Genomic DNA, 22,276 nt, shown 5'->3' with positions numbered 1-22,276 from the left:
AGCTACTGTCCAGGACTATTTTAGTAGAGGTCAAAGGTAATTGCTAATGGAATGACTTCCTATAGAGTTAAGGGCACAGTACTACCCTCTAGGAGCGTTTTGGAAATTCTTTTTTGGGGGAAAGAAGGGAGTATTTTTTTTAATCACAATAAATGGGAGTACTACTTGTATGTAGTAGACAAGAGCCTGAGATGTCCTGTTCCAGGTGTTCATGTAGATTTAAAACAACAACAATCAAATGTTTATAATTACTTGAATCTAACATATAAACAAAATGTATTTTTTGCATGATTTTCAGGAATATACTGCCATGTAAAACCAAGAAATCTTGTGTTTTGTTTTTGGAACACACTAAGATTTGTTCACCATTCACAAAATTACATCACCAACGGTAACACTAATTATATGCAATATAACACACCTATATTGATCTATGTTTGTAGTTGTCCCATTCATGGTGAATGTATGAATAATTACAGCATTTGACTACTTCCTTTTGCCTTCTAAGGTAGTTGGACCCAAGCATTTCCATATTGAAATACATATGACTTTATTATAAACTAGAGGCCCAATGCACGAAATTTGTGCAAGGGGCTCGGCCCTCGCAGATCCGGCTGCCTTGCAGCCCCGGCTGCCTTGGCCCTCGAGGCTGGCCATGGCTGCCTCGTGTCCCCAGTCCTCTTCCCCCTCTGCACCCTCCCTCCCCCCGCTCCGCCCACTGGTCATTCTTGAAGGTCGTTCAGGAATGTCGTTCTGCCATCTGGTCTAATTAGCATATTAGCTCTTTATTACTAGAATATAGGTTTACCTTCCTTTTTATTTCTCCTTTGACTCTTTCCAGTCAAGATCATTTTGCTGATTTTACTTTTGAGAAGGTATGTATGGGTAGGCGCATTATCTGTATACTAGTATTTCATCATAGGGTCATAATATTTACTCTACAAAGAGGGGAGGAGGGCTGACATGGATCTTGACAGTGTCCATTGTCCTAATTAATTAGACTTACACTCAGCCTTTGTCTGCCTCTTTGCTTTGGTGCTAAGAGGCAGAAAGGACTGGTGATAGAGAGCTGAGTGTTTGGGGTCTGTACGTCTAAGTAAAACAGGCATGATTTTTACATTCATTGGTGGCATGTCTGGCTTTGGCTATCAATGCAGAAGATGCCTCGTATGCAATGTCATTTGAGAGCTAATTGTCTCTGAGAGATTTGAGTATTAGTCCGTGATCTACCACTGGCGACTCTGCACACATTGGTTTGTCAGAGGACACAGAATTAGGACAGAATGGTCTGTTGTTAGAGGGGGAGGCAGAGCAAGGCACAGTTCTGGGACTCCAGAGACTCAGAAAGGAAGGAGAAGGAGGTGAAGAAACCACAGTGGCCATCTGGGAGTAGGGGAAGAGTGCCAGGGGAAACAGAACAGCCCAGGCCACCACGGGGACCTGCAGCAGCACGGCCAGCCCACCGTTCGCCTTGGTCACCCCACAGGAGTGACTAAATTAGCCACATCTCACACTCTTTAATTGGAGCAGATAATTGGCGAGCTGGCTTTGTGCACAGGAAATGTGTTCGGATGGATTTGGCAGAGTGGAACAGGAAGAATGGGGACCACCTGATTCCATTTTGTGCCAAGGAAGGCAACACAAAGCAGCAGTGTCCCTCATGAAGCCTGGCCCAGCAAAGCGGGGGGACAGAGAGCCCTGTGCAAACCCAGAGGCGAGTGGGATTCTCCTGGGAAGATAGCTGGAGCAGATGACGGTCAGGAGCTCTGGGGCTGGGCTCCGTGGTTAAGCTGCTTTGTGACTTTGGGCTAGTAATCTAACCTCTCTGTGTCTGCCTCCTCATCTGTGAAACAGTTAAAGGGGGAAAATGGCACAACCCTCTTAAAATCATGTCACTCCATTCCATCCAATCCACAGATGTTGCTTGAATGTCTTCTCTGTGGGTAGAACTCTGCCGGGAGCTATGCCTGCTTCCTTGAATCCCTAAGTGGGTAAGAGGGGTGTAAAACAAGCACATATACACAAGTCTTGCAGGGTGTTTTAAATCTTCACCTTCTCCCCAGATAAATGTCAAGCAACTTTTACTTCAGGATAGTAAATATCTTGGTCAATCCTCCTGCCCCAGCCTTTTGCCCATCTTCTTTAAGAGATCCAGGGGAGAGGGACTGCTTGGAGATGGCTGTTGCCAGGACAACAGAAAGCAAACACCAGAGGGGGTGTCATTATTTCTGAGGATGTGGTAAGTGAAGTGTTTGCCTGATGACCATGCTATGATTGCCAGGGGCTCTTTTCCAGCTACTTTTTGGAATCTTCATTCTTACAAAACCCTTTGTTGTGAAATGTGCTCAGGTCCGGAAAGGAAGTGAGGGTCCATGAGCAATGCCCCACCCCCACCCCCATGTGAACTCTGGAATAGCGGTTCCTTTTGAAAAATTCATCCTCATTTGCTCCTGGCTTAGGACTGGCTTATGATGACTGTTCCCTGGGGATTTCCAACCAGAACGGCAAAGAGCCCAGGCCCCAGCTCGTGCCCACACGGAGGGCAGAGATGGCTGTATTGCTTGCATGACTTTCTTTCTCCTGCAAGAGGCCGACAAAGGGAGTCAAAATACTGAGCTTGTGTGACCCTGGGCAAGTGTCTGCTTCCCTGAGTGTCAGTGTAGCAACTGAGGCATTTAGTAACATGTGTTCTTACCGGAAATTTTCGTACAAGTTACCAAAGCACATGCATGCCCATTTGAAACAGACAGTATTATTATTATTTTTACATTTTTGGTTTTTTTGCTCAAGATTTATTTTTCATGATCTACAGTTACTCAAGTGAACATTTTCTTTTAGTAAACTCTTTTGACCTAGAGCTGTTCATGGCTAATGTTACCATTCATTAAAAATGTTTCAATGCCGCAATGCATTTGTATTTTTCTTATTAAGCGTGGTTATCATACATAGCTGACTCTGAATTACAGTGTAATCTCATAAAAGTAGTAAAGTGGAAAAAATTTGGCCTCGCTGTCAAAACCATTGAACATCTCCAAAGAGAAAATGAATCAAAAAGTCACATGTCATTCCCAAGACTAGTTTGTAGCAGATTTGTTAATCAGATTCCATTGTAACATTTTCTCACTGGGCTATTGTGAGGAGGATTCAATGAGAATATCAAGTTTTTGGTGTCCAGTAGGCATCTAATAAATTAAAGTTATACTAGAGGCCCAGTACAAAAGAATTCATGCACTCTGCGGGAGGTGGCTGGTGGCCAATCAAGGGACCGCCTGGGTGGTGAGCAGCCTGCCCCGCCCCCCATAGCACCACTGCCACTGGTGGCCTCCCTCTGCGGGAGGCAACCAACCGGGCAGGCGATCAGGAGATGGCACCAGCCCCCTTCACCCCACCGCTGGTCGCTCCCCCCCCCATTGCCATCCCCTCCCTCTGCCCGCTGGCATGCACCTTGGTTGGCCTGGCGCCGCCTGCTCGCTGGCCCCACCCCCACCAACTGGTGGTTCCACCGTTTGGTCGATTTGCGTATTACACTTTTATTATATAGGATATGCGTATATCCTCAAAAATAGACACACATTTACCAACAGGCACGCACATACACCCATGCTCTCTCTCTCTCCTGGTCCAACTCTCTTACAGAGTCCAATTCTAGTGGAATGGATGAATACTCTCTTCAGAGTTTTACTATAAAAGGTGGTCATCTGTTTTTTTGCTTTGGGGGTTTGGATCATCATCTGAGAACAAGTAACTATCCCCAAGAGCCTCTGAGAGTCCAGCCCTGGCTAGGTCAGCCCCTGAACTCACACTTCCAGGCTACCTGGCGAAATAAACCTTGTAAGTATGAAAAGTAATGCAAGACTACACTTGAGTAAGTAATAACTGGATTCTGTGGTGTAGATAGTGTTTGGACTTCATGGGAAGGCTCTGCACAGTTTTGGTAAGAGTCCAATTTGGGCTTCCCGTGGCTTATGTTGTGCCAGTCACCAAGTACTGACCTGTCCTTTCTCCTCACATCACACACACCTTAACTAAACTGTTACTTAAGTTGAAAGATGAGGGTGTTACAGATAACCCCAGCCACATGGGGAGCTTGGAATAGGCCATGTTGGGAATATTTACACCACAAAAATTGGCAAATGATAAAAAACCAAGTCTCCTTTTTTTGAGACTCAATTTACCAGAACACCACAGCTTTGGAGGGTGTACAGCATAATGACTTGACTTGCATCTATAATAATAAAAGCGTAATATGCTAATTAGACTGGATGTTCTTCCAGAGAAAGCCGCAGTGGGCGGGGGCCAAGGCAGAGGCAATAGAGGCAGGGGCCATGGCAGAGGTGCAGCAGCAGCAGGTGGGGGCTGCGGCAGCGGCAGCGGGCGGGCCTGGGGCCAAGGCCCTTGCACGAATTTCGGGCATTGCACCTCTAGTATAATATAAAATTGTTACCACAATAACTTTAGTTAACATCCATCATCTCACAGAGATACAAAAAAACATTTTTCCCTTGTGATAAAAACTCTTAGGATCTACTCTCTTAACAACTTTCAAATTTATTATATGACAATGTTAATTGTAGTCATCATGTTGTATGTTACATCCCTAGTAATTTTTTATTTTATAACTGGAAGTTTGTATCTTTTGATTACCTTTATCCAATTCCCCTATCCCCAACCCTTATCTCTGGTAACCACAAATTTAATCTCTTTTTCTAGGAGTTTGATTTTTTTTTTTTTAGATTCTACATTTGTGAGATCTTACAGTATTTTTTCCTCTGTCTGACTTATTTCACTTAGCACAATGCCCTCAAGATCCATCCATGTTGTCACACATGGCAGGATCTCCTTTTTTATGGCCGAATAGTATTTCATTTGTGTGTGTGTGTGTGTGTGTGTGTGTGTGACATCTTCATTCATTCATCTGATGATGGACACTTAGATTGTTTCCATGTCTCCTTGGGGTGCTGGTGGCAGGAACCTTTAGTATCTTCACTTACTGGATCACCACTTTGAATTTGTCAAAAAGTATTATGTCACTTGGAGTCCAGTGGGGGAGTCAGCAGCATGGAACTATGGTTCGTGGCAAAGCTTTACAGGAAAATCTCAGGTCTGGGAAGAATTCTTCCAGGAGGAGGTCAGCTGTGGTGGTGGTGGTGGTGGGGGGGGGGCTGGGGCAGGCGGTGGACAGGGCAGAGTGTCAGGTGGAGGAAGCCACATACTGGCACACAGGGCAGCCCAGGAACTGAGAGGCCATGCTGACTGGACTGCAGGGAACATGGGAGAGTGGTCAGGGTGAGATGGAGGAGAGAGGAGGGGGCGGATTGTGCAGGCCTTGCCGGCCATGACCAGGATCTGTTCCTTACCGTAAAAGCCACAGGGAGCCATCAAAGTTTCCCACTCTCACTGAAGAGTGTACTTAGGCAGCCAATAGCAGGATCAAAGAGAGAGTCCCCCCTTTGTCATCCTCTCTCTCAAGTCCTGTGTCTTCCGATGCCTTGGTCACGGAGCAGAAACACGGCCTGGAAGCCACTGGTCTCTCAGCATATGGCCAAACGGAGCCGAAGGGCCGGGGAATCCGCTCCTACTGTTGGCTGAGCACATGGCAGTTGGGAGCAGTCCCACCTCTCTGCAGGCTTCTCCACCACAGAGGCTTCTGAAAGCCGTGCCTCCTGGCCCCAGGGCTGGTCGCTGGAGGGCCCCCTCTTCTGTCCCAGGGAAGCCGGGCCAGGAAGGGCTGCTCCACTCCTGCTCCGTCCGCTCAGGACGAAGAAGGGGCTGCACCCCGTGGAGAGGGGTGACTCGCCTCCGCCTCTGTTCCCAGCCACCAAGAAGGATCCACACCCAAACTCTGAGCTCAAGGAAACACAGGATGTTCCAACAGGTCCTGTAGGACGACTTAGTAATTTTCCAGTTACTAATTTGCCTTACCTGTTCTGTTCAGACCGGCTAATTGTTTCCGCAAAAAGACTCAGGTGTCCTGGGGCGGGGTCGCCAGAGACGTGCCTAAACAATTACAAACACTGGTCCTGGGCGTGCCAAGACGGAACCTGCTACTCAGACTGAGCGGCTGATTTTATCTTTCCGAAGCAAGTTCGGTGAGGGCGCGCCCCCTGCTGGTCACCTGAGGCGATCCCAGGGAGGAAGAACCATTCTGCTGAGTGAGCGGTTCCTCGGGCAGGAGAATAAATGAGAATAGGTGCGGTTTGTGGAAAGGACTCAGGGGGGCACATGAATGCTTATTTCTCAATAAGTATTTGTTGGTTGCAATATGAAATTAAAGTGATTAGTATAATCCATTCGTAATCATGATCTTGGAATGCGTGAATTTAATCAAGAGTGAAAAATCTGCCAAAGCAGAAAAATAGCAGGGAGAATTGATTTCTGGTCTAATAAGGAAAGAGAACATAACTTCGAGAGCTCCCATATACTGTCTGCTTACACATCCTGGGTCTTATGTTCTCTCTTTGTTTGTATAGGGCAGGTCAATATTTTTTATTCCAAAAATTTCCAAATATACACAAAAACAGAGATGAAACTCATAAATCCCCATATACTTACCACCTAGATTCTGGAGTTATCAACATTTTATCACTCTCACTTTATATATACTACTAATTTTTTAGTTTCTCTTTTCCCTTAAATTTTATAACCCAGATGTTATGTCACTTTGCCCTAAATACTGTACTATACTTCAGAATACATTTCTAAAAACTGAGCATTTTTTTTATAATCACATACCATTATCACACCTAAAAATTTATAATCTCTTTAAGGCATCCATCTCCATCTTTCCCACCTCTCCTCCTTCCCTCTTAACTTATCCTTATATACCGGGTGTAGCAAAAATAGATTTACAGCTGTGAGTATGCAAAACAGCATTTATTATTTCATTATTATTTATTGATTATTAAATTATTTTCTATATGAAAAACTGTAAGCCTGCTTTTGCCCTGGATAGTGAAATGCACAGGTATTAAGCATCCAGTTTGGTGAGTATTAATAAATGCATCTACTAGGTATCCCACACCCTTATCAAGATAGAAAACGTTTCCATCACATCAGAAACTTTCCTCCTATGCCTTCACCCCCACTCTGATTTCTTTCACCATAGATAAGCCTTGCCTGTTCTAGAATTTTATATAAAATGGAGACATACAGTACGTACCTCTTTGTGAATAGCTTCTCGTGCTCAGCACAATGTTTTTTGAGGTTCATCCACATTGTTGCATGCTCCTTGTATTGAGTTGAATCCCATTGTATGTGTGTATCATAATTCACTTATGTGCAGTCCTGTTGCTAGACATTCGAATTGTTTCCAATTTGGGATATTATGAAAAAAGCTGCTATGAACATTTTTGCATAAATTTTTACGTGGACATGTGTTTTCATTTCCGTTGGGTAAATACCCCTGCGTAGAATAACTGCTCACAGTGAACGTGTATATTTAACTTTGTAAGAAAACCCCAGGTCTCTTCTCTTCCCTGCTCTTCCACTTTTTCAGTTGTCCCTAGTTCTACATTCTGCATATGTCCCTCAACTTCCTTGTAGTGTCTCTTAACTGGTCCCTTTAACCCTGGGTTTCCTATAAACTAGTTTGCTCTAAAACCTGGATGAGATTCAGTTTAAATACTTTGGCAAGAATGCATTAGACGTGGTGCTCTGTAGTTCATCCCACATCTCACTGGAAAGCACATGTGGCATGGCTGCCCTACTCTTAGTTATGATGCTATGACTGATCAGTGGATCCAGGGGGTGGCAGCCTCATCCCCCTCCTGCTGTAAACTTCCCCACCAACCTTTCATCTAATGGTTTCAAATAATCTTTGCCTTGAAAGGCTGAATAAGACACAGTTCTTGCCATAAAGATGTATCAGTCTAATTGAGGGCACATGTCTAATATGGTATAACTAGAGGCCCAGTGCATGAAAATTCATACCCTGGGGGGAAGGGGGGTCCCTCAGCCTGGCCTGCCCCCTCTCACAGTCCAGGAGTCCTCAGGGGATGGCCTACTGACAGCTAAGGCTCGCTCCTCGTGGGGAGCAGGCCTAAGCAGCAGTCTGGCCTCCCTCTGCGGAGGCGACTGGGCCAATCAGGGGAAGGCACCGCCCCCATCACTCCTCTGCTGCTGCTGCTGCCACTGCCAGCAGCTGCAGCTGCCTGCCCTTGGCCCTCGCATCCACTGCAGCTTTATCTGGAAGGACACCCAGAAGATGTACAGTCTATCTGGTCTAATTAGCATATTACCCTTTTATTAGTATAGATAGGCAATTCACAATTTAAAGAAAATTAAAGGACCTAGGTTCTAGTGCCAATAATGGTTCAGATTTTTGCAATGCTTAAGGATATCAGAGAAAGGAAAAAGAAGGAGTTAACAGGTGCAGGTGGTGGGGAGCAGGGAAGCCATGTAGAGCAAGAAAGGGGATATGCATAGAGACAGAGGCGTGCTGGGGAAACTGATTGAAAATCACAACCAGAGAAGCAGAGTGTGAGAAAGGTAAGTAGGGCCCAGGTGTTTTCCTATGGAACTAAGAATTTATTATGTTTCTAATTTATGAAGCTAGCAATTTGTGGCAAGAAGGAGAGGTGCCTGGAGTCAGGGAGGACAGTTAGGAGACCAGTTGCCTTGGGGAGGCCTGGTGATTGCTACTGTTTGTAGAGCTGTGGAAAAAGGCGATACATCCTGTCCTCTTACAGAGTCAGAGAGACCCGGGGCCTTCCCGCCCCCCCCCTCCCCGCCCCCCCACCCCCCTTGTGACACTGGCAAGGAAGAAGGTGGTGAGATTTGCAGTAGAGTAAGCAAATAAACAACGGGTGGTGGTAAAGCATCTTTAAAAATGCAGCACACCAACAAGCACATGAAAGGGTGCGCCACATCACAAATCATTAGGAAACGCTAATTAGAACCACAATTAGATACCACTTTATGCCCATTATGACTATGATTATTTAAAAAATGTCCATTTATGCATGCATGAATAAATAAAATGAGGTGTATTATTCAACCTTAAAATGCAATAAAATCTGACACATGCTATGACATGGAGGAACCCTGAAGATATTAGGCTAAATGAACTAAGCCAGGTACAAAAGGGCAAAGACTGTGTGATTCTACTTATATGAGACACTGGAGTAGTCAAATCGATAGAAACAAAGAGAATGATGGTTGCCAGTTTTCAGTTGGAAAAGATGAAAAAGTTCTAGAGATGGAGGGTGGTGATGATTGCACAACAAGGGGAATCTACTTAATGCAATTTAACTATGTAGGAAAAATGATAAATTTTATGTTAGGCATGTTTTACTACACACACACACACACACACACACTGAGGATGCCCATACTGTAGAATTCAGCAGTGGACTGCCAGAAATGTACAAGTTAAATCTTTACTTTCCACCTCTTCTACCTCTCCCCAACCCCCTGCAGAAAGGCCAGACTTAAAAGCCAGTATATCCTGTCCTCCCATATCTAGTTTTATCACCCATTGTTCTTCAATACACATCCTTTGTTTTACAGGCAGTTTACAGGGCAACACTCCAATAGAAAGGGCAAAATCAGCATGCAGGAGCAGAAGAATGGAGAAAGAGAAGGCTCCATGCTTATGAAAATGCAACTCCTTAATATCAAAGTATAATAATAGGTTATCAAGATGATCAATATGAACATGTTGCTCTTGCCCCTTTCCCTTTAAACAGCTCTAATGGCATCTGTTTCATGAAGGGACAAGTCCAAACAAACATCAAGGAGTACAATGCACCCTTTGGCTTCCTCCCCCCTAATCTAGGACTCATTCACCTTCTGATCATTTAGGCTGAGTGGTAACGGGATTCCCACACGTGGCACTTAACAGAGAAAACACAGTCTACAGTAGAGAGGAAGGACCTGGGTTCTAGTTCTGCTTCTGCAATGTCTGCCTTGTGACTTGGACAAGGTATGTCAGGGCTGTGTGCCTAACCCATCATTCTTGCGTCTCGCTGCCACTGAGATAGGCAAAGCACGAGGGTACAGCCGGAGGAAGGAGTTACAAAACCTCCAAGTCCAGAATTTCTATTTTTAGTAGAGTTCCTCAAACTTACAAATCTACAGATTTTGCCTCACTGAGTACTCATTACAAAACCTGAACTTGGGAGCTAGCTGCTCAAGAGAAAATCCTGTGGCGGAAAGTCCCCCTACCCCCTTTCTGTTAACTTCATGGTAGAGTGATAGGCTTTTCCCACTGAGTTAAAAATATAAATAACAACAAGGTCAATATACCAAATTGCCTTCTTTAACCCTTTTCTTATATAAACACTATTTGTTGTCCATTATCTCAGTAATCCAGAGTTGTGACCAGCCTTGGGGATTGTGAAACCAGGCCAGAGAAAATCTTTACCTAGTTATCTTTTTTTAAAAACAAACAAACATATTTTTATTGATTTCAGAGAGGAAGGGAGAGGAAGAGAGATATAGAAACATGAAATACAAGAGAGAATCATTGACCGACTACCTCCTGCACACCCCACACTGGGGATCAAGCCTACACCTGGGGCATGTGCCCTGACCGAGAATCGAGCTGTGACCTCCTGGTTCATAGGTCGATGCTCAACCACTGAGCCAGGGCAGCCGGGCTTTACTTAGTTATGTTACTGGTTGAGTGGGGGGATGCTGGTGGGGCTAGCTGGTTGCCGGGAGCCGGTCCATCCTTGCTGTTTCAAGGGACCTGGCATATATGGCATACTGTTCTTAATATGTTTGCTCACCTTCTTGGCACTATGTGTTTTAACCAAGGTCACCTCTCTGAGAAAGGTTGTTTCCCCAGGTAGGGATTTTCCCCTGAAGTTAGGGAGGGAATAAAACCCCTTAACTAAGTGCCAGGCGGGTAATTAATCACTTTAACTACAAACAATCATGCTTAAGCTACATAATCTTTACTCCCTGGAATGGAGATAAGAAACGCCCTAACCTTTGGAATAGAGATTGATAGGATTGGAATCAACTGGTATAAATACAGATGTAACAAGACAACAACACTCAGAACCTAGACACAGAACCTACACAGAACCTAGAGACAGAAGAACTTCGCCGGAGAGAACATGGCAAAAGATCCTGGACAGAAACTGGCCACAGAACCTAGAGACAGAACCTAGCGAGAGAACCTGGCTGAAGAACCTAGAGACAGAACCTGGCTACAGAACCTGGATAGAACATGGCAAGAGAACCTGACTAGAACCTGGTGACTGGACCTGGCTGGAGAACCTGGACAGAACCTGGCTGGAGAACCTAGCGAGGGAACATGGCTACAGAACCTGGCTGGAGAACCTGGAGAACCTGGCTGGAGAACCTAGCAAGAGAACATGGACACAGAACCTGGTTGGAGATCCTAACCAGAACTTTGCTGGAGATCCTGACCAGAACTTGGCTAGAGATCCTGGCTAGGCTGCTGATCAACTGAACGCTGTCTCCGTGTCATTCCTTTTTCGCCGACTCCATCCACACCTTTGGGGAACCCCTGGACCTGCTGGGGTTGGACCCCAGCATCTGGTCTTTTGACGTCACTGTGGTAGCTGCTACATACCCACAGGTTATTATGAAGTAGAATGTATGATTTCAGGAGATAGAGCTTTGAAGGTTGAAAGAAGTTCTTGATTTTCAGATGTATGTAAATATGTAAAACACGCAACTCTATTGTACCAAGAAATAATACTCACTCAGAGACTGATGTTAACGTTGAATCCTGCCCTTTTTTGAACTTTATATAAACGAAGTCGTACAATATAATTGTTTCTGGATCTAGCTTCTTTTGTTCTGAATTTATCTGTAGTTCAGTTTTATAACATTGCTGTTTAGTATTCCATAATATGAATGTTCAATCTTTATTCTGTTGATAGACATTTTTTTGGCTTTTATGAATAATACTGCTATGAATATTCTTGGTGCACACATTTTTTTTTAAGTGTATGTGTGAGAGTAGACTTGCTAGATCATGAATATGTGTCTTTTCAGGTGAGTCAACATGCCAAATTCTTTTCCTAAGTGATTGTTCCAGTTTACATTCCGACCAACATTTTAAGGAGAGTTGATCTTGTTCCATATCATCACCACACTTGTCAGTCTTTTTAATTTTAGCCATTTGTGTGGGTGTGTATGGTTTCTTATTGTGGCTTTAATTTCACTTCCTCCTGATTACTAATGTAACTGAACACCCTTTTGTACGTTTAATGGCCATTTTCATATCTTCTTTTGTGAAATTCCTGTTGAAGTTTATTGCCCATTTTTCTATTTGGTTGCCTTTCTCCTTACTGATTTTTAAGAGCTCTTTATATACTTAGATGAGACCTCTGTTGGATATCTATGTGGCAAGCATCTTCTCCCACTGGGCCTTGCCTTTTCACTCACTTAATGGCGTCTTTGAGGAAGAGAGTCTTAACTTTAATGTATTCAGACATCAATTGGGATTTGAAAATCATGTATCTGACAGAATAACTAGATTAAGCAATGTAAAATAAATTTCTCAACTCAGTAAAATGAGCTTACACAGGCTCTATAGCCAAAGTTGCACATTCTTTCTTTGGAATGTTATTTCTGAGATATTTATAATGGATTTTTCAATCATTTTATTTTTATATGATTAAAAATCCCATTACATTACAAACCACAGAAATATGCATATAATATTTAATTTCACTGCTTGGTGGTTCTATGAAAAAAATAGCAATAAAACTATTGTTCTTAAAGTTTTCTGAATAATAGGATATGGCTATTAATTAGCAAATAGAAACATATAAACATCTTAAAACATTTTTAATCCTCTTATGCATTACAGTGGCTGCAAAATGCCTACAAGCTCAGCTTTCACTATAAAACCCCAGGCATATTCATAGCCAAACAAGAAACCAGGAAAGCACAAATAGTTTTTTTAACTATAGAAAATGTCAAGCATTCTAATGGCTGATACAACTAACATCCCTCGATCTACTACCTACATAATAAATGTTAACATCCTGCCATATTTACTTTAAAATTAAATAAAAAATAAAGTTATGCTCCTTTGTTCTCCGATTCCATTCCTCTTTCTCCTTTTCTCACTAGAAGTGGCCACTTTCCAGAATTTGATGTGTACCCTTCCCGTGCTTGTTTCTCTATTTTTAACACATGTTCATGAACAATACTGCTTAGTGCTTTTTAAATATATCTGTTCATACTATAGTATACTGCAATTTGATTTTAAATAATGCTTTGTCATGTTGACAGATATACAGATCTAGGTCATCAGTTTTAACCGCCGTGTTGTAATGTATGGCAAACGTATACTCTGAGTTTATTTCAGTCCTCTATCAATGAACATTTCTGCGTAGCAATAAATGCAATGCTAGAATAACATCTAAGACATAATAGGGCCTCACAAATTATTTAATAAATGAGCAGAAGCAGGCTTTTAATTTAAGCACAAGCGGCCTAAATGTCCGACCGACTACTTCTTGTTTCCTTCTCCAGCTGTTTGTCGTTCACGTCCGCCCTATGTGCACGCGTGGCGGGCGTCACTCCTGAGCCTTTTCACAGCTTTCCCCCAGCCCCCGCAATAGGGCTCGGACGGGTGTGCGCCTGGGGGCAGCGGACGGAATGGGTAGAGAGAACACAAAGAATTTCCAATGTCAAAACATAAGACAGTAGAGGTTTGTCTGGGGTAGAGCAGGGGAGCGTGGCAGCAGCAATTGTCATACATTTGGGGGAGGTCTGAGAGTTTTCAATGCAAGGCATGTCCGGTGCTACCACACCCGGACACAGAGACAGCGGAATACAGAAGTCTTTCTCCGGGAGCCGCTCTCAAAAGCTGTAACCAGCAAATGCCAGACGGTTGCCATGGGAAACAGCGGGGGAGGGGACAGGGGGTCCGCCAGAATTCTTAATAGGCTTAGAATGTTTCTTCTTCCGGTCTTCGGCTCTTCGCAGCCGCCGCCCTCTCCTCGGTCCCCCGCCCATCCTGTGTCCTCTCGTCGTTCTCTTCCCCTCTTGACTCTCCGTCTCCGTTCGAAGTCGCCATCTTGGACCATGCGTCAAGATGGCGCCCCCTGGTCCTAGGGGCCGAACCCCGGCGAGCCAGCGAGGCTGCGCGCGCATGTGCTCGGGCGCGGGAGGGTGGGGCGGTGACGTTAAGACGTGGCTCCGCCTCCGGCGGTCGCCCCGCCCCTGGGCGAACCCGGAAGTGGAGGAGGAGGAGGAGGAGGCGCGGTGTTGGCCAAGCGGACAGGCGCTGGCGGAGCCTTACACGGGATCGTGTGGGGGGTTGGGAGTGGGAGGCGGGGCTGAGCGGCCCGGGCAGCCTGGCCTGGACGGGGCGGGGGAGGCCATGGCCTCCGCAGAGTTGCAGGGGAAGTACCAGAAGCTGGCTCAGGAGTACTCGAAGGTACCCATCATGGGCGGGGATTAGGGGGTCCCCGGCCCTGCGGCCTCGGGTTGCCTTGACTTGTCGGGAGTGGGGGTACCGCGGAGGGGTCACGCGAGCGCACCCCACCTCTCTCCTTCGCCTCATCTGTCCACGATTACCGAGCCTCCACCTGCAGCTCCCGGGAGATGGAGCAGGGCGGTGTCTGGGTCGTGTGGCTTCTGCGGGGAGGAGCAGGAGTTTGATTCTTCCTTTTAACTGAACTAGCGGGCTTGGGACTGGGTGTCAGAAATCCTGTCTTCTGCCTGCGGTGCTGGCCGGAGGGTGCTGCTTCCTCAATGATCCCAGCCCAGTGATGGGGATGATCAAGCTTTCTCCCTTTCCGCAGGGATAACATGAGGATGAAGAGCTGTATCTGCCCCCATTCAATTCGGGAGGGAAAGTAGAGTCATGCGTGTAAACTGCCTCACCGGGCATGGTGGTTACTATATATTCAGTGATTTAGCAAGATATGTGTGGAAGTGATTTTGAAAGCTTGAATCCCAGGGCTGTGCCCTTTCCTCTCTTTTCTCTCAGTCACCTGGAGTGGGGCAGGGCACCCAGCAGGTGTTCAGTACATGTTCAAATGTGCCTTTTGTCGTATTTATGGTATAAGTCTTTTAAATGATGGAACCCTTTCCTTGTAAAAGGGCCGCTTCTGGGGAGGGCGTTTCTGCCTTAAGAATATTCTAATGAAGTTATAAAAGCGGAATCTTACATCTATGGAAATCGATTTAATAGTCTTTAAGCTTAGTTTTCCATGGTCGTGGCATTCATGATGGCAATGGAAAGACTTAGGCACCTTTTTACAATTCGGAGAAACCGAGACACATTTATTTCTTACGATTTCATTTAACAAATATTCAGCAAGGTGAAATGAAAAAATAAAACCCATGCCTAAACATACACACTGGTCTTTTCACCATCCAATGGGGGGAGCCTTTTGAGATACTACACTGACTCCAGCAGTGCGACTGTTGGCATTTCTGTTAGAAATTGTCCTGAGTGCCTGTGGCACAATGTCAGTGATGACAGTTTTCATTCTTTGAAGGGATATTTTCTTGTTTGAAAGGGCCAGAAGTAGCTTGGAACAAATCCATATGATGAAGTGGGATGGGTGGAGGATGGCAATAGTACACAAACTTGACTCTGCTATTTTGGGGAAAGATGTTTCATGAGTATGAAGTAAGGGGACTGGTTTTCTTCTTCAGAGAGTAAACAAGCTCAGAAGGCAGTTCCCAAAAATGTTTTGGGCAATGACTGCATTGCTGGAAAATTGTATAAACTCCCAAAGAAAGTCATAAAAACTTTGAAATAGTTTGTTCTTTTGGACATTTAAGCTATTTCATTCAACAGACACAATGTGCCCCCTGCAAACGGTCTGCCAGAGTTGGTCGAGTGAGGCAGAGTTCCAGCTTAAGGAGATCCCTTTAATAGAATGTTCAAACGTTGTACGTAATTGTAATACATTGTGACAAGTGGTAGTTCAGTGGGTGCACAGAAGAGATGGAGGGTGAGGGTAGAAGTTATGAGATTGGGGAGTAGGGAAGAGGGAGGGAAGGATGGTAGCATTCTAGGCAAAGGGGCAAGGCTGTGTTCGCTGACATGAAAGCACACGAAGTTGCATGATGGAGAGTGGTGGAATATGGTTGGAGAGGTAATTTGGACCCGACCATGAAGAGTTGTGGATGTCAGCTAAGAAGTCTGAACCTTAGTTTTTCAGTAATGGAGAAACATCAAAGGTTTTTAAACGGGGGCATAATATCACTTTCAGGAAGGAAAGGCAACTATTTGGAGAACGGATTAAGTAGGGAAAGATTGGTGAAAAGACGACCAGATTATAGGCTGTTGGAATAGTTTTGAGGGAGAGTAATATAGAGTTAAATAAAGATAGTGACAGTTGAGATGAAGAGGGGGCCTAGATTTAGGAATGATGGTTAAAAAAAATACTTTTTAGCTTACTTCTTTGCTGAGTGACAGCTTTTCGCATAGCACTAAACTTATGACGGATATGAAGACTGTATGAGGTGCTCATCCTGGTGTCTCATTCATTCTGTGGGACATGGTAAATGAGGGAAGAAGACTGAGGGTTGACCCTGAAGTTCTGAGATGAGGGAACATGACTGCCATTGACAGGAGGGTGGGCAGAAAGGCCAGCCAATTTGAAATGAAGGGGTGGATTAAAGTTTAGATGCAATCATAGAATTTTTGGGCTGGAAGGCATGTTAAAGTTATCTTATTTATATGTAGTTTGAGGTGATTGATGTTGGGGTAATTGGAGAAAATTTCTAGTGGAGATGGACTGGCTAAAAGTCCGGACAAAGGTCAGGACTTTTGGAATAATTCCCATAAAGACAATAGCTGAACTATAAGAGTGAATCAGGGTAGAACACTTTGGGTAGATTCTTTGGGGAACATCTGTGGGAAGGACGTGACAGGAAAAGGAGATGCTAAGAAGACTAACAGGTCTGCCAGACTTGAGGTATTCTCTCCTATTGGGCCAGACCATTTTTCATCCTTTTAATTTTAATGTGAAGAACTCAGTTTTAGATTTTATTTAATTTCAGAACATAAGAGAACAGAGATTGGCCTAAAGATTTCATTTGTTTTTTTATTTCCTGTCAATTCTAGTGCCAAGAAATTTCTAGATAAAATCTATGCTATCTTCAACCTTGTTCCTATGGAAGGGGTATTCTATCTTGTTATTACCTTCCCTGGTGGAGAAATTGTGGGCTGATGTTGAAATCCAGTTAGTTTACAAAAAAGAAAAAAAAAAGATTTCCTCTTGTTCTGTAGAAGGAAGCCCACATATCAAGAGAGGAACAAACAAGATTCCTAATCCAAGGACATTTACAGAATCTTCTCATTCTTATATAAATTAGATCTCAGGCTATGTTCCTGGAAGGAGCCCATTGCTTATGTAAGAATCATGGTCATAATTGTCTTTCCTCTTGAGAAGAAAAAAACAGTCTGAGGAGCTCCCATTAAAGAGATTGAGAGTTTAGTTAGATAAAAGATGAACCGTGGAGGCCAAAGCAGTTGAGAATTGCTGAGGCAGATAGGATGCTAAAACATAACGTAAAAGTGGACATTAAGACCTTAGTGGTTTGGGCAATTAAGAGAGCATCACTGGAAACTTTTAAAATTTCGGGTTTTATAGAGTTTAGTGGAGGAGAAAGATGTATAGAAGCTGATTTTCAGAGGTTTCTGAAGTTAACAGGTGGAGGCTACCTCTCTGAGGTGTGAGGGAAAGCTAATCAAAGCCTTAGTTGCTGCACTGTTGAAGAATCAAAGACCATTTCTTGGTGTTTCTTCCATGGCCTGCTGTGCTTCTGAGGCTTTGGTATATCTCATCATGGATTTCAGTCTACTTTCTTTGCAGGGGCTCCTGCACTCTTGCCTGGTACCATGTTATGTGTGTAAGCAAGTTACAAGCTCTGTCTTTCCAAAGTTTGTGTTCCTCCGGGTCAGTAGTTCTCAACGTGCAGCCCTTGGATCAGCATCCTTAGATCTGGGAAAGGTTAGAAATTGCCGGGAGCCGGTCCGTGCTTTCTGTTTCAAGGGACCTGGCACATATGGCATACTGTTCTTAATATGTTTGCTCACCTTCTTGGCACTATGTGTTTTAACCAAGGTCTCCTCTCTGAGAAAGGTTGTTTCCCCAGGTAGGGATTTTCCCCTGAAGTTAGGGAGGGAATAAAACCTCTTAACTAAGTGCCAGGTGGGTAATTAATCACTTTAACTACGAACAATCGTGCTTAAGCTACATAATCTTTACTCCCTGGAATGAAGATAAGAAACGCCCTAACCTTTGTAATAGAGATTGATAGGATTGAATCAACTGGTATAAATACAGATGCAACAAGACAGCGAGAGCCAGAACTCAGAACACAGAATGAAGAAGACAGAACTCAGAAGAAGGAACCTACACAGACAGAAGAACTTCACTAGAGAGAACATGGCAAAAGATCCTGCACTGAACCTGACTACAGAAATTGGCAAGAGAACCTGACTAGAACCTGGTGACTGAACCTGGCTGGAGATCCTGGAGAACCTAGCAAGAGAACATGGACACAGAACCTAGCTGAAGATCCTAAGCAGAACCTCTCTGGAGATCCAGACCAGAACTTGGCTAGATATCCTGGCTAGGCTGCTGATCAACTGAACGCTGTCTCCATGTCCTTCCTTCTTCGCCGACTCCGTCCACACCTTTGGGGACCCCTGGACCTGCTGGGGTTAGACCCCGGCAAGAAATACAAATTTTTGGGTCAACCCTGAACTCACTGAATCTGAAACTGGTGGTCAGACCCAGCAGTCTGTGTTGTAACAGACCTCTCTGGTGATTTGGATGCACACCAGAGTTTGAGAACTGTTGCTCAAGGAATGATAGCATTATGATCTTTTAAAAATTCTTTTCGAGGCAATTAGCAACCAATGGGAAAACCAAACATCCATTATTTCTTGAACAGTTTTTTTGGCAATTGATGCTTCTTTTAGTTACACAGGATATTGTCTTTAGGAAATTTACAGACTTATGCTGTTAGTTTAGAGCTACTCATATTGGGAAAAGATCAGTTGTGATTCTGTGTGTTTGCTTTCCAGATAGTGGGGCCTGGAAACCTGATTAATTGACTCTTCCTGTAAGAGAAACAGATTCAGGAGCTGGAATGGATTAAAATCAAATATCAACTTGCTTTTCCCCATCCTGAGGTGTAGGGTTGACTACTACTAAAGTTGGATTGGAAGACAGCTTTGTTTGTGTTTAGTGTTATCCGATGGAGCTTTCCACAAGAATGAAAATGCTGTACAGTAGGGTAACCAATAGCCATGTGGGGGTGTTGAGCACTTGAAATGTGGCTAGTGCCATTGAACTCAGTTTTAGATTTTATTTAATTTCAAATAATTTAGGTAGGCACATGTTGGACAATGACAGCTTAGGCCCTAGGTTACATACAGCATCACAGATGTGAAAATCTATGTGACTCACCTGAAGACCTTGCTAAATTGCAGATTCTGGTTTCGTAAGTCTGGGGTGGAGCCTCAGGTTCTGCTCTGAAAGGAATTTTAGGGATTATCAAGGCTTGAGTTACTGTAGCTGGAGTCTGCAAATGACTTTAGTATTCTGAAGCTGCAAATGAAGGTTTTGGTAAAGCTTAGGAATGGGCTCCAGGTTGTCTATTGCACACATTCACTTGTAAGGAAAAAAGCTATATGTTTAAAGATTGTTTTTATAGGGTTGTACAACATGTATAAGTCTTAAAGTGCCCACTGTATGAAAATAGCTATGTGAGAGTGGTTCTGACACAGAAGATAGTTGAGGATTAGATGAGAAATGTATATAGATGATTGTCTCTCTTTCCCCACAAACTCTTCCAATAGCTTGTGATCGTAGATAGTAAATCCCGAATCTTGGGCCCGTTATCTCACCACAGATTGTCAAAGTGGCATGAGAGAGATCGCCACTACATTCTCTGTCCTTGGAAAAACAGCTCTGTGATAAGCCTGACTCAGGCCTGGCTGTTCCAGAACCAAAGTTACCTAGAACAGGTCCAAACAGTGCTCATTGCAGAGTTAGCTCAGGGATTTTAAGATTGCTTGGTGTCTAATAGGAACTTGAGGTTCAAATTGTTTGGAGAAGGGTCTTAGGGACTGTTAGAGTAACGACAGTCTCTTATAATTGTATAATGCATTACATTTAAACACCATTTACATACAGTATTTAATTGTTTAAAAATATGAGTGCCTTCTCTATTCCTAGCATTGATCTTTCATTGTAGTCTGGAGACACAAGGAATTATACTGTAGTCTCTACCATGAAGGACAGTTTAGTTGGCAGATGGGAGATGAGTAGAGAAATCATAAGTTAATCATAAATCACACATGAATTAATGTAAAATTTACTACTTTAAAAGTAAAATTAAAACTGGACAGTTTAATATTAGATGCCTTGTTACTATACTAGTAAGTGCCAAGGGAACTGAGGGGCAAGCTCACTGTGGGCCATACTGGGAGCACAGGGAGTGGTGAGGAAAAATTTATGGGGCAAGTAGGACCAGAGGTAGGAAGTAAACGCCTAGAAGAACAGCTGGGATTTGGTTGGTCACAATGAGGAAGGGCTGTGCTTTCAGAGTAATCAGATTACAAGAAAATGACAAATGAGGTGCAAAAGGACTAAGAGGGCTTCAGAGATGGGGTTCAGAGGTACTGTTCCTCTGCTGAATGGAATGGAAGAGCTAGGTGCACAGCCGCTGGAAACAAGCAATATCACCTTCTGGAGAGTTTTCCTGTCCTAATGGAGGACCATGGTGATGTTATGTCTATTTCTAAAACAGGAATGATCTGCATTTGCCTCCCCACTGTGGAAAAGGCTGGTGAGGAGAAGTAGATTCTAAAAGACTAGACTGATCACAGCAGTGCCAGCATTTGACAGGCTGCTGGTTCGGTGTGCAGAAGGGTGGCAGTAGTAATGCTAAAATGCAGGAAAATGCCAAATGCCACAAAGTGTAATTAACATAGCAATGGAGTATATCGTTTATCATTGTCATCCTTTTCTACCTACTAAGTAATAGGTATTTTAGATAAATATTTCTAAAAGCTGCATTTTCTATTAAGCAATTTCATTGAAACCATGTTTGAATTGTTACTAATTTAGCAAACTATTTTCAAAAGGAAAATTCAAATAATTTTTCATTATAATCAGCGAGGTTCATTTTTTTTTTTATTGCTGTAGTTCTGGTCCTACACAAAACTTACAGTTCAATGGACTTCAAGCTTTATCTTTAGCCTTTGAAGCAGTCACTAGGAGCTTCTAAATACCACACCAAGAAGACAGCATAGATCAAAGTTAGGACAGGGGTACAAAATGAAACCTAGATTCCCAAGTAGTATTGCTGCCTTTTGGCTAACTGGGTTTGAAAGTATTTTTTGAATTATGCTACTTAGATAACACATTATCTGAGAATATGTTGATATTGCTTAAAAAATAAAATAATACATGATGGAAGTTAATATTAAAGTGGTATTTCCTTCTTCTGGACTTCTAGAACAGAGGTCCCCAAACTTTTTTGGGAAAGAACCTAATAGTAAATATTTTAGGCTTCTGGCCATACAGTTCTTAACTACTTGTGTCTGTCATTGTAGCTCAAGAGCAATCATCGATAATATGTAAATAATGAGTGTGGCTCTGTTCCAGTAAAACTTTAAAATAGGCTGCAGGCCAGTTTGGTCCATAGGCCTTAGGGTTGTCAATCCCTGTTCTAGAGAATTTAATGATTATATTGCTTTTCCTTTTCTTTTTTTAAAGCAGAAAATATAGGATTGCTAGTTATCTTTCATCCTCCCTTTTAAATTATAAGCTCTTTGAAAACAGGGACCGCTTTTTAAAAAACTTTTATTCATTTTTAGGAACAGAAGAAGAAAGGGAGAGAGAGAAACATCCATTGGTTGTTCCACTTATTTATGCATTCATTGTTTGCTTCTTATATGTGTTCTAACCAGAGAACGAACCCGCAACCTTGGTGTATCGGATGACCCTCATCTGTAAAATGGAGGTAATATACAGGGTGGGGTGAAAGTAGATTTATAGTTGTGAGAACATGAACACAGTTTATTCTTGTATTATTATCTATTAACTATTGCATTATTTTTCCATGTGAACAACTGTAAACCTACTTTTGTCCCACCCTGTAGTAGTACCTATTTCGTAGGGTTGTGAGGTTTAATGAAGTAATATAAGTAAAACACTTAGGACAGTGCTGGTATGAGCATTCAAATGTTAGCTCCTATTATTGTTAACTTCTAAATTGGGTCTGCTTTTTAGTTGCTTTTGGTACATGGCCTCAGCTGATGCCTGATAGCAGGTTTGCATTCTTAATGATATTTGCA

General features: G+C 43.3%; 1 protein-coding gene across 3 annotated transcripts in view; it reads left to right on the top strand.

Moving 5' to 3' along the window:
- The first annotated feature begins 14,272 nt into the window (after positions 1-14,272).
- Positions 14,273-22,276, top strand: part of PPP1R21 (protein phosphatase 1 regulatory subunit 21) — a 56,033-nt gene continuing 48,029 nt past the window's right edge. For all 3 annotated transcript variants that reach the window (XM_036334634.1, XM_036334633.1, XM_036334632.1), the window contains exon 1: positions 14,273-14,374. In XM_036334634.1, the coding sequence (XP_036190527.1) occupies positions 14,318-14,374 (57 nt within the window). In that variant the 5' untranslated portion in view covers positions 14,273-14,317. The remainder of the gene's footprint in view (positions 14,375-22,276) is intronic.

Source organism: Myotis myotis, unplaced genomic scaffold (genome assembly GCF_014108235.1).
Source record: "Myotis myotis isolate mMyoMyo1 unplaced genomic scaffold, mMyoMyo1.p scaffold_m19_p_14, whole genome shotgun sequence".
NCBI lineage: Eukaryota > Metazoa > Chordata > Mammalia > Chiroptera > Vespertilionidae > Myotis > Myotis myotis.
Note: the sequence above shows the minus strand (reverse complement) of the source record. Positions and strands in the feature narration are given on the sequence as shown.